This window comes from Rhinolophus ferrumequinum, chromosome 22 (genome assembly GCF_004115265.2).
Source record: "Rhinolophus ferrumequinum isolate MPI-CBG mRhiFer1 chromosome 22, mRhiFer1_v1.p, whole genome shotgun sequence".
NCBI lineage: Eukaryota > Metazoa > Chordata > Mammalia > Chiroptera > Rhinolophidae > Rhinolophus > Rhinolophus ferrumequinum.
This window is the reverse complement of record NC_046305.1, coordinates 20,899,081-20,912,747: the sequence shown is the minus strand read 5'-3', so window position 1 is coordinate 20,912,747 and position 13,667 is coordinate 20,899,081. Positions and strand designations below refer to the sequence as shown.

The following is a 13,667-nucleotide window of genomic DNA, read 5'->3' as shown; positions in this document are numbered from 1 at the left end:
GTAATCTGTACTACAGCTAACACACTGCAACAGAAGAGCCAAGAAATACTGTTACCGATGCATGTAAACTTCAATGCCAAGAGGGAAAACATTACAGTATAACCAGTATTTCAAAAGGCCACTGGCTTTGTGTTTCCTTAAATCCCTTAAGGAATGCTACACCTGATCGCTGGGATACCTAGGGAGAAAGAAGCACTGACATTTTGGTATACATGCAGGCTGTCCTCAATGGTCCCTGTCACCAGAGACGCCAATTCCAGGGTCAGTCCAATCCCTTGAGTCATGCAGCAAGGACGTAAGTGTGCATGGGTGCACACATAGGCAAAGCAAGATAAAAGAGAACCCCGCAAATCTAATAAGACGTCAGCACTTATCCTGAACAAAGGTTATCTGGAATGTGAGTTTAAAAAGATAATTGCCATCAAATTACTCAGAGTGCCATACAATGTTGGTACAAGAATTTGTCAGACACATCACACAGAAAATGGAACAGCTGTAACTGTGACAAGGATGCTGAAAAAGGGCCGGTTTCTGAAGCATCTGGTCCCAAGTCTGTACCAGATCTTGTTCTTAAATTAAAACAACAACAACAAACAAGCATACAAAAACCTTCCGGTGCAGAACTGCTGGCTTGTTGAGAATTTTCAAAGTGTTGGTAAGTCTGTGTGGACAGGCTGGTGGACTCTGTAAATCACACCAACACAGGTGGGCTTCGTGGGAAGAACCAGGCTTCTAATTCAGAGGGGCCTGGATCCGAATCCTGTCTGTCCTGCTTCCCAGCCCCACGTTCCTGGGAAGATGAGTTAACTTCTCTGAGCTTCCGTTCCCTATAAGATGGAGATAATAATCTCTCAGGTATAGAATGCTGGTGATCAGTAGAAATAGTGTGTAGCGGACCTACACAGCGACTAACAAATAACAAGTGTTGAGGAAATGCTGTTACTGTTAGTTAGACTTGCCTACCTAAACATCAGACCCGGCTACATAACGCCGAGGTAAGACTACCTGTGTATTACACTTTATTTAAAGAAATGGAAACGTCACTCAACTCTGAGAAGGTAGGGAGAGAAAGAGGTGAATAATTATTTGAGATTTTCCTCGGAGACTATACCCGGGAAATATGCTTTCCATAGAAGAATGGTTTTGGAGAAATAAACTGTTTAACCTTATTATGTGCCACCATAACTGTTTTCTTTTTTTCTTTTCTGTCAGGTAAAAAGTTGCAAGGAAGTCTCCGTGCATTTGAAAGCCCTTGGGGAGCCCATGAAATGGGGCCCATTTTTTAACTGACCACTCTTAGCAAATTTTCTGTGATGGATATAATGAGGTATTTCAATTGACAAGTGTCTCATCTTCCCCTCTAAGAGACGGAAATGTGCCCTGACACAGTATATCCATCTGGTTGTTTACTGGGTGCCCCAAGGCTCACAAAAATGCTGCAAGCACTGCCTAGAAAAACTGGTGCTGTTAAGGCTGAAACAGTTCTAGAAGAGCAAAAGTCTTAAATACTTTTACACGACACGAGAAAGCACCTCAAGTTCTAATTAAACTAAAGCAATTAGCCACCTACAGCTACTTATCGCTGTCTCCCATGGTCAGGCAATCATCTCTATTAAAACCCATTTTAAAGCAAGGAGCAAACCCTAAAGCACCATTGGTACACACTTCCCACAAATCAATTACCCCTCAGATATATTCAGCAAAATACTCAGAGGCAAGCTCTGTGCCTTGCAGAGAGGACTGCATCAGACATGGTGAGGTGCTTGCCAAAAAAGGAGGCTGGCAGCAAACGTGACAATTTGGGATAAGAAGATCCATTCTCAGAGGGGGACTCTGGATCTCTCCGGTGGGTTGGACAAAGCATGACAAGCTGAAACCTCAGGTTTCCCTGGTCTTAGAACTCCCTGGTTAGTACAATTGATATGTCAACTCCACTCTGAGGACCAGATCAAAGCAAAACAGTTGCTGCATGCTGGAACCAGAGTCCAGCTACATCATGTCCAAGCTGAGGTTTCACAGGAGGACTGTCCTTTCCCATGTCATAATTTGTCCCTAAAGTGCCAAGAGGGTACACTTGACAGGTTCACCATGAGTCCAGTCCACTCAAGTTCATGTGCTTCCCCAGTCCAGTTAGGTGAACCTCCCCTAAGGTTCCCTTTTGTGGAGGGAGCCCATGGTCTCCAACCCGAAGCACATTTCCAGAACTGGCAATAGCAACAGCTACACAATGGTTAATGGGTAAGTGATTGAGATTTAAGGACCTTGCTCAAGAGCTGGGGTTGTTTTTGTTTTTCAAGTCCAGTCAAGTTAATCCAATTACCCGTTACTTCTCAACTGAACAAGAGCTTTCCCCACCCCGCCCCCGATTTGGAACATTTCTCAACCATCAAGCAAACATCAAAAATGTTGATTTAGACCAGCACTTCCAACAGAAAGAAGATTTAAAATAGTCCTAGGAACCACATTAAAAAAAAGAAACATGAAATTAATTGTAATAGAATATTTCATTAAACCCCTATGTAAAAAAAAATTATCGTTTTAACATGTAATCAATAAGAAAGATAATGAGACATTTCACATTCTTTTTTCATATATTCTTTTCCTGGTACCATATTAGACTACACAGATGTAGGGCTATATGTCTAAACTGACATGAAAAGACTTCCACAAGCTACTGCTCTATGAGCAAGCAGTTTACCAAATTGTATGTAGAGCATGACCTCATTTTAACTTTATAAAAATCTGTAGCTATGTGTTCAGATATGGATAGAAAACAATCTGTGAGGGAGAGACCAGAAGGTAATAATAGCATTTGTCTCGGAGAGGCAGAATAATGGATGGTTTTTATTTTTTACTTTGTGTTTTTTATAGCATTTTCTAAATTTCTTTGCAGCAAACATGTACTTCTTTAATTATCAGGAAAACTATAAAGTTACTCTTTTAAAAAGAAATCTCTCCCTTATTTTAAGTTATTACACCCTGATCGTGTGACACTGCAGCCCCGACTCTGTGTCCAGCTCACAGAAGGGCCGGCCCCGGCCACGCCCCCGCCTCCAGCCCCAGCAACCGCCGTACTTACAGCCAATCATCATAATGGCCACTGCAAAGATCTTCTCGATGTCTGTGGAGGGGGCGATGTTCCCAAAGCCCACGCTGGTGAGGCTGGTCATGGTGAAATACAGCGACGAGATGTAGACTGAGTTCTTGCTGGGACCACCTTCCCACTTCCCCGAGCCAGACCCGTTGAACTGGTAAGGGGTGCCAATGTCCATTGCCAGTTGGTACAGCCAGCTGTTGTTGCGGATGGTCTTGGTGTCCTCGTCGAAGATCTCATAGTCCCCGATGCTGTACCAAATGCAGGCCATCCAGTGAGCAGCCAGCCCGAACACACACACCAGCAGGACCAGCACGGCAGCCCCGTATTCGATGTAGTGGTCCAGCTTACGCGCCACGCGCCCCAGACGCAGCAGCCGGACGACTTTCAGAGAGCTGAACAGGCTGCTGATACCCTGGGAGAAGAGCAACACAACATGAGGGCCTAGAACGGAAGAGACAACTGCTTCCCTCCTCCCCGCCGGGCTGTTTCTTTCAGCATAGTGTTTTGCCACGAGCTGTATGATTATACTATGCAACCCTTAGAAAATTGTTTTAAAATAAGTCATGATATGGAGATATGCTCATATAGATCTGTATACATCAGCACAACATAATTAGAATTTTATTTAAGGTGTAGGGGAGATTTCCACTGAAAAGCAAATGAAAAAACAAAACAGACAAGACCAATAAAATTAGAATTTTAATCTAATTATATTGTGCATAATTATACAAATATATACGAGTATGAGCATTTTTCCATATCAAGACTTACTTTAAAACAATTTTAAGGATTGTATAATATTTCACATTAAGTAACATGAAATATTTTAAGAGTTGCATAGCATTTATTTCATATTGTATAATATTTCATTCTAATTATATTGTGTGTGAGTATACAAATATTCCTGTATTGAAAAATGGTCAACATTAACAGTGTTTATAGCGGCACTGTCAAGTTATAGAATTACAGGCAATTCTTTGTTATATTTGTGTATATTTTTGTTATACTTGTATATATTTACTTAATCTCTATAATTAAAATTTTTACTTTTACAATTACAAAAAATATATTTTAAAAATAAGCATAGCTTTTAAAAAAGATAAAAATGAATTAAAGAAACAGCTGAGAAGAACTGAGGTTCTGTTACAAATCCCTGGAGGGCTGCGTCGCCACTACTGTCAGGCCAGGGATTATACAAACAGACGTCATGTACTTAAACACAATCAATCAAGGAATCTCAGAGCTAGAAGGAACATTTTGATTTCACCTGGTCAAGCCTCCTCTCTTCTGTCGGTGTCTGCCAATTCCACCAGGACAGATCTATTCTCTGAAAAGTAGTTCTCTAGGGAATAGCACTGTGGTAGTGGAAAGAACATCAGAAATCTGGAAAACGGGGTCTGAGACTAACTTGCTATGCAAATTTCGATGATTCAGTTACCCCTCGGTTCCCTCGTCTACACAATGAGGGAGGTGGACTAGGAGGTCTCCAAATCTTCTCCAAATACTAATCTACTCTTACCTCCAAAGGGAACTGAAACATATACAGAAGTCACACCATTCAAAACTCCTATTCCACATGATTCCATGATTCCATGGTATAGAGGGAGATTTCCATTAGCTTTTCCTATTTCCATTGAAAAACAAATAAATGAACAAGCAAAATATAGACATTTCTTTGACACAAGACTTCGGTCTCCCTTACACAGCAAAAGTCCAATAGCAGAATGACGCCCTTCACCAAGCATTGTGAACGACTTCACACTCTTCGAAACACTGGACAGTTCTCAGGTCACTGCTATTCTCTCTTGTCCCATGTACCCTTAATGACAACCACCAAGGGTCAGGATGTGTCACCGACAGAAGGAAAACATGTAAATGATTTCGGAGTCTCACCAGGGCTGCTTCCTCTTCTTGGGCACACAGCTAAACTACATTTCCCCGACTCTTTCCATCTGGGTGGGTCTCTGGGACTAGTTCGCACCAATGAAATGTAAGGTGAGACGTGTGTCACTTCCAGGCCAAGGCAGCTAAACATAAGTGCACTTTCTCTACATGCTTTCTCTTCCCCCTGGCATGCCTTCCAGATGAGGCTAGTGTGACCCTGAAGCCAAGGATTGAAGATGGTGGACGTATAGCATGGGCGGAGCCTGGATCCCTGAAAGACTATGTGGAACACCCTCTCCCCTCCCCAGTCAACTTGAATCATATTGTGATGTGAAAGAAAAAAGAAACTTCTGAAACAAGCCACTGAAACTTTGGGGGATATTTGTTACAGTAGCTGTCATTAGCCTTGCTAACAAGTGCACACATGAACCATATGTAACACGGCCTTGTCGAGAAAGACTACAGATTATTTTTGTTGCAATGACAGTGGGAGAGGTGGGATTTATTGCTCTTTTGAAAAAAGAAAACAAACAATATTTTTGTAGCCATAAAACTTACAACAGAAATAATCATTTCTTGTCCAACATATACCAGCCAATGGATAATCATGGATTTTCCTAGGCCAAGGGACTATATACCCAGCGTCAGTTCATCCAAACTGCTAATCTTGACCTTTGCTAAAATTTACCTTTGCATGTTCAGTACTCCTCCCCAGGTCCCCTTGGCCCTTCATGTGCTTTTCTCAAAAACCTTTTTCAGCCTGCAGAAAAGGCTGAGAAAATCCCTTGTGTTAAGGTGCAAAAGACTGATGAGGGTAAATGGATATCCTCTCTCCATAGGGCTTTTGCCTTTTAACAGAGGAAAACTAACTTCCAACAGTGGAATGAAAAGCACCAACAGCCTGGATGAAGGAGGCTATTTTGGGAGGCAAAGGAGACTTTTTGATGACTCAGAAATCAAACACATGTAAGCAGCCACCTACTCTCCACCTCCTAAGGAGATTCCTGAAATCATCTTCCAAATCAGTTCTATTCTGAAGCAGAAATTATTACCCAGAGCAAAACTATTTGTCATTTTTCCTCACTCATATTCGATTCAAAGTAACATTTATGAAGAACCCACTATGTGCTCCTTGTGCTAATGCTACAGGAAGGGATTAAAATGATGCTGTCTTTATCTTCTTGCTCACTATTGTATCTTCAGTGTCTGGAAGATGCTTGACAGGAAGAAAAGAGGGAGGAAACAAAAGCATAATAACTGGTGAGGGAGGCGTGATATATTTCTACCTAATAGTCACAGAAGTTGACAGCTGAAAGGGAGAATAGATATCATCGAGTCCAGCTCCTGTGAGTCCAGCAAGGTTTTCTAGAGCTCCCTTAGGGAAAGGTGATTCAGCCGCTCCTTAAGTTCTCCCCTTAACTGCTACCTCAAAGATCCCATTGTGTGGCAGTCATTCACGGAGATGAATGACTGGGCTCCCCTTATACCTCTCTTATCTGCCTTCCTTCCACCTGCACTTTAACCCTTCTCCCTTCTCCATCCCTTCCCAATGGCCAGCACAACACAGGCAGCCCTACTCAAAGGCTATGCTATCCTCTAGCCTTAACGCTGGTTTTGAGCCTGCCACACACTAGATGCACGTTTGCACCTCTGTGCCTGCTCAGACTGGTTCCTCAGCCCAGAATGCCCAGCTTGCCTATTTCTGCCATCTGGTAGCTCATCATCCTTCAGGCCTGCTGCTACTATCCTTCAAGCTTGCCACTGCCTCCACCCTAACCCTAACCCTAACCTTAACCCTAACCATGACTACCCTGTAGTCACAATCACTCACTCCTCCATCTGTCCATGGTAATCTGTATCCATTACCACTTGAACACATTGTTTTACATTAGTTTCCTGGAGCCATTTCCCCAATTACATCAGGAACCACATCATCTTGAAATTCATGTCTTTTCCAGAACCTCAGAATGGGACCTTATTTGGAAATAGGGTCATTGCAGGTCTAGTTAGTTAAGACGAGGTCATACAGTGGGTCTTTAATCCAATATGACTGGTGTCCTTATAATTAGAGGAGAAGAGACAGAAACAGAAAGAACACGATGTGACCAATGCAGCAATTGGAGTGATGTGATTCAAGCCAAGGAATGCCAAGGAATACTGGCAACACCAGAAGCTAAGAGAAAAGCATTGCACAGATTCTCTCCTAGAGCCGTCGGAGGGAGCATGGTCCTGCTGACACCTTGATTTCAGATTGCTAGCATCCAGAAGTGTGAGAGAATAAATTTCTGTTGTACTAAGCCACCCTGCATAACGTGTCACACAGCCCTAGGAAACCAATACACCTACACAGGGTCTATAGCCAGCACCTTGTCAGAAAGGGTCTCAAACATTCTCTAAACTACACGGAAGAGTTTGAATTATTAGAAAAATTTCTTCTTATTTTAAGGAGCCTTGAAACGATATGAAATAAGCACTTGCTCATTGTGTTATCTGTGTGCACACTGATATGCTGTTACACGGTCTTTCATAGGTTTGCTCTTATTGCACTAACAGCTAGGATTCTAGCTGTTTAAAAGCATTGCAAGCTATTAATGTGTTTTTTGTTTTCTTATTTTCCTGACGTTCAGTAGATGCAATTGATAAAACTGAACACTCCAAACATTTTATTTTTAAATTTTAGTATGCTAAAAACACAACAGCACCATATGGTAGAGAATCATATTTTCCCAGGGACTTCTTGAATCAGAAAACCTATCTCACATTTGAAATATTCCGGAGAGTTCTTTATCACAACCTTAAAATTATGAAGAACCAACAACTTCAGGATGAATCAACATGGATGAGGGGACGGTGACTGCCTGTGCTGGTGGGCTCATCACTGAAAGCTAACAACTCTGACCGGAAGAAAGCTTTCTGGAATCTAAATAACCTCAGTTGTAGTGATACTGACACAACTCCAATTGAAATGGACATTTGGTAATTACCAGAAGCATTTGTGTGTGAACTATCAAGTTTGACCTATTCATTCAGACTAAGTAAATCATTCCGTTAATTTGGGCTATACCTGGCCTTCTCAGCTAGTCAGATTCAACAATTTTCTGCTCATTTTTTTTTCTGCCATAGTCATGGAAATAACACTGTCACAGACTGATGACAATAACTACTCAGTCTTTCAGGTTCTTGAATAGTCCCCCAGGCTTCCAGGTCTGCGGGTGACATGATGTCATCCACAGCAAATTCTACAGCTGAACTTCATTATTTTTTTAAATTGCTTTCAATCTTACATTTCTCATGATTATCCTTCTCCTGCATCCTCCTCCAGCTAATCGCCTTCTTCACATGCTTCCCTCTGAGTTCTCTGGAACCCAGCGTCATGTGTAGAGAAATTCCCAGCCTCTTCATGGACTGTTCCCACCACCTCCCTGCTCTAGTTGACATCTAGTTCTACCAACACCTTGCTGTTCCCCATGTTCTCCCTTATACCCTGCTGTGAGGAGTAGGGAGTTTTCAGTCTCCACACTTCCAAACAAGAGCTCTTTGGCAGTCAAATAACAACTGCCCAGCAAGGCCACCTCCCAATTTCTGCCAGTGTCTTAATGGAAGGAAGGTCAAGAACTGATTATTGATAACTAATATCTACTGACTTACAAATATGCCAGAAGTTGGGCTTAATCTTTTCATTAATTATCCCATTTATCAACGGCTTAGCCCTTCCCTTTCATCCCTTGAATCTTTGCACCCAGCTTTCTAGCCCATTTCCCACCATGAGCATGGGAAACTTTAACGTCCATGGGAAACTATCATTCAACACTTCAGCCCCTCTATTCCCACCACTCCACATCGTGGGCCTGGTCACCACTGAGAAGTGCTCCATATCTGAGATCTTACACACCAGCATTCGGCATAATGATGACACACTTCCTTTCCTCCTGCTCTCTTTCCCTTATCCCCATCTAACCTACCCTTTGGTTTCTCTTTGACATCTCTACCCTTCATCTTTTTTTGTCAACTCTCTTCAGATTTCACTTCCTTTCCCATCAGGCCTCATGACATCACTTCAAGTACTCTCTCCCCACCATGCTAAAAATCTCTCCCTTTGCCCTCCTGCCACAATTGTCCTGCCAAACCCAGCACTGGATCCAACAGTCAGCACTGTGTTATCATTTCCATTCTCTACTGTGTCCCTGTCCTATTCCTCTTCCTTGAACAACCCTCTCTCCTCTTCCCATCAATAGATATTCCAAATCGTCACTATTCTATTCAACACGCCACCTGACCTATGCCCCTGTCATTCTCAACCCAAAGCATCTCCCTATTCACAGAGAAAGGAGAGATCATTTGTATCAACTCTGACTCTACATTCCACCTCCACAAATACAAGCAAGTGCATCTGCACATCGTTCCATACTGCACCAAAACCCATTCCACCACCCACCCAGAGACATCAATCCATCAACTATCCACGCTCCTCACTATTCCCTCCCTGTCTTCAAGTCTCCCTTTCACAGACTAATTTCTCGTAGACTATAATCATGCTACTGCTTCAAGTCCTGTGCACCTCTCCAGATATATTAACGCTCCTTCTCTTCTTGAAACCATAATCAACACAAAATGGCTCAATTTCCTCATTTCCCACTCATTTCTCAACCCACTGCAATCAGATGTCCATTCAAACCACTTCCCTGAATTTACTGTCTTGAAGGTCACCAATTACCTTCTAATTGCTACACCTTCAGCATTTGACATTTGACATTCTTCATGGCCACACAGTGTCTAAGCTGTTTTCCTGTCTTTGAGGAATCACCACCTTACAAAGTAGAGCTTTTCTTCCACCCCAGAAGCTAAAGATACCATAACTCTTCCTTCTCTAGTCTCCCCTGCAGCTAATGTGTGAGCACATGACCTAGAGTCTGTCTACTGGAGACACCCACCCCAGTCACTGACTGTATCTAATGGAGGAACTGTGCAGGCCCCCTTCTGCAAGAACATGGCAGCATCCTACAGTTCCCGGAAGCAGCAGACAGCAGCAATGGAAGTGGTACCCAGGGTCCCTCGATGGCGTTGTCAGCACTATGCATTGCAAGTCCATGTCGGGTAGCAGCAGCAGTGGTTTATTCATGGAACCAGCTCTGTAATATGATTTGGGGCATTGTTCCTAGCCTCATAGCCTGCAAATGTTTCCTGGTCTTTCCAAAACTTGAGTACCTGATACCTTTTAATAACCTCTTCCCTCCATACATTAGCCAAACTTGAACCCTGACTATTACAACAATGTGGAATGGACTCTCCTCCCTTCGTTCCCCCAACACCTCTCTTTCTAATTATTCCCTAAGGTATTGTTCTTGGACTTTCTCTCTTCTCAGTATGCCCCCCTCCTCTGGGCAGCTGCATCTATTCGTGTGGTTTTAACCACCATCTATACACTAAAAACTTATAAATCCATCTTTCCAAAGCAGACATTTCTCCTGTCCTTAGGATTCCTATGGGCATGTCATGGGACTAGCCCATCAGTTCCTCAGTCTGACAGGTCTAATCCTCAGTCCGTCTCCTATTCCCCAGTTTGGAGAATGTGCCCTCAGGTCTACAGTCTCCCAGGTGAAAAACTAGGTGTCATCATCTTATTTGGCTATGCCAACTTTTCTTAACTGAATGTTCTTTTTTAGAAAGGTGCTATCAAGGAATATCAGTATTCCAATGTGTAATTTTGCTGCCCTTTGGATAAAAATAGAAAACAAATATATATTCTTGTCTATGCATATAATATCTCTGGAAGTATACCTAAGATATGAGAAATATTGATTGTCTCAGAAAGGGAGAGTCTTCACTTTGAATGTTATACCATGTGAATTATTGTTTATCCAAATTTAAAAAAAATTCAATTATAAAAATAATTAAATATAAGTTTAAAAGTATGATACAACCCTACTTGGAGTTAGTCAATGGTTCCCATTGCCTTCTGGATAAAATTGCATTACTTTAGCAAAGTCCTTTGTAATTTTGTTTCTAACAGCCTCATCTCTCACTGCTTCCGTCCCAGGCATCCTCTGCTTTAGTCATATCAAATTATTTGTGGTTCCATAATCACACTGTGCCCTCATGCCTTCACATATGCTGTTCCTTCTGCCTCAAACACTATTCCCCTGGTTGTCCATCTGCCAAACCCCTAGCGATCCTTAAAGGCATTTCTCAATACCCCAGTGATAGGATGAGTCACGTATTTATTACTAAAATTGTCTCCGTATCAAATATACAAGTACTTTGCCTTTTAAAATAAATATCAGAGTGAATTCAATCTTATCCCTGTAATACTATTGCTCTCTCATTGGAATCCCAATTTGCTTTCCTGAACCTGTACAGAAAGGAGTGTAGAAACTGTGAATCAGATGTCGCATGCAGGAACATAATCCACTATGTGTGTCTGTGATGGTTAATTTTATGTGTCAACTTGACTGGGACATAGGATGCCCAGATATTTGGTTAACATTCTCCTGGGACTGTCAGTGAGGGGGTTTCATGAGGTTAACATCTGAATCAGTAGGTTGAGTAAAACAGAAACCCTCCCAAGTGTGCGTGGGCCTCATCCCAGGCATTGGTGACAGGAATTGAACACAAAAGGGAGTAAAGGAGAATTTGCTCTCTCTGCCTTATTGTTTTCAAGCTGGGATATCGATCTTCTCCCGCACTCTGCCTAGAACTTACACCACCACCTCTCACGGGTCTCCACCCTGCAGACCATGGGTCATGGGCCTTCTCAGCCTCCATAACCGTGTGAGATAGAGAACCAGAACCAGTAGGAATATATATATTCTGTAAACCCTGACTGATACAGTGTCTTAATGGAAGGAAGGTCAAGAACTGCTCATCTAAGACTGAACATAACGTCATCTCTCCGTGATACCTACGAGCGGAGTTCCACATACCCTCTGCTGGGTTCCCACAACTGGGCCTTGACTCCTTCTTTCAACAGATAATTACTGAGCACCTAATAGGAGGCACACACGATTTCAAGCACTGATAATAGATCAGTGATGAACAAGACCAAAATCCTCACCCTCTGGAACTTTCATTCAATTGGGAAGACTAACAATAAATAGAAAAAGATAGGTAAAATAAATGGTACGCTATAAGACAATGAGATGAAAAATTAAGCAGGAAATGAAACTAAAGGGTGCCAGGTAGGGATGAGGGGTGATGGTCACTGTTAAACAGGATTGTGAAGGAAAAATTCACTGAGATTTTGGCATTTAAGGCCCAGTGGAGATGAGAATGTGAACCACAAGAGTATCTAAGGGAAATATGTTCCAGACAGAAAGATCAGCAAGTACAAAGTGTCCTGAAGTAGGAATGTCACATTGTCCTTGTATTAAGCTGACAGGCTCTTGAAGTCAGGAAGCACACCTACGGTGAGAGTAATAATGAACATCGATTGGGTACTTAGTAAGTGCCGGGCATGACCAGGACTTTACAAGTGTTATCTCACTCAATCCTCATAACCTTGTGAAGTAAGTATATTATATACCCAATTTACAGATGAGGAAACTGATAGTATCATTTGTCCAGTATCACACAGGTAGAAAGTGGCAGAGCTGGAACTTGAACCCTGATCTACTGACTCCCACGTATTGGATCTTAGCCCTTTGCTCTAAAGACTCCACCTTTAGTTTCCCATCTTTAGAATTCTAGTTCCTTGCAGATGCTCAATAAATGTTTGTTGATACCTACACTAAGACTTACTCAAAGAAGAAGTGGTGCCCGTAGTAAATCCAGTGGTTTGTTACAAGGATGTACTAATTTATTAATAGAGCTTGATTTGTTCATTGTCTTTAAAACAGAGATGACTTCAAGAATAAACGTTCCATGATGGCCCCACCACGCTGAGAACTGCAAATCCATTTCAGCTACACAAGGGAATAAACTGGCTCACCAGATCTTACTGGAAGTTACTCACTGACGCTTAAATATAATGTGCTGCGCCTCTATTGCTTCAACATTTAAATTTATCCTTGTTTAATTCAATTCAGTAATCGTTTCCTGAAAACCTAGTATAGAAAAACATAGCGAAGAGCCACCAGCGATAGAAAAACAGGGAAGATGTAGTCCCCTACTGTCACATTGCCTACAGTCAGGCCACAGAAAAAACACAGCCCGCAGATGACAGCAATACAGCAGCAAACACAAGTTGGCTGTCACCATAAAGACTGACTTAGCACAAGTCCTACAGTTGTGCACAAAGGGAATTCTTCTCTAGTTCATTTAACAGGTCTGTTGACCATATTCAGGGGAAGGATGTGATTACCTTCCATTTGTTTAATCCAAGCATATATCTAAAAGGCACATCTAAAGTCTCCATAGAAAACAATATTGAAGGAAGTTTAGAAATATTGCTTAAAATCATCCACTTTCTTTTTGTTTACCATTCAAACCATGAAATAAACTGTTTATTCAATTGTGCTATTCTACCATCAGGCTCTTTTTCTTTCCAGAGGTGCTGAAAATTGAAATCTCTATCATTGGCCAAATAAACTCCAAAGGACACAAAATAGAGAATCTGGTTTTATCTAGCCATGTCTCTTTCTCAGAATATGAGCACTAATCTCAGGTTTTCTTCTCCCAGGGAAGTGAAAGGAATCCAAGTAGCCTACACAGAACCTTCTCACATACTGAAGGAAGAAATAAAGTCACGCTG

General features: G+C 42.0%; 1 protein-coding gene across 2 annotated transcripts in view; it reads right to left on the bottom strand.

Moving 5' to 3' along the window:
• Window positions 1-13,667, bottom strand: part of KCNH1 (potassium voltage-gated channel subfamily H member 1) — a 340,626-nt gene that overhangs the window by 201,366 nt on the left and 125,593 nt on the right. For both annotated transcript variants that reach the window (XM_033094007.1, XM_033094008.1), the window contains exon 7: window positions 3,080-3,509. In XM_033094007.1, coding sequence (XP_032949898.1) covers window positions 3,080-3,509 — 430 coding nt within the window. The remainder of the gene's footprint in view (window positions 1-3,079; window positions 3,510-13,667) is intronic.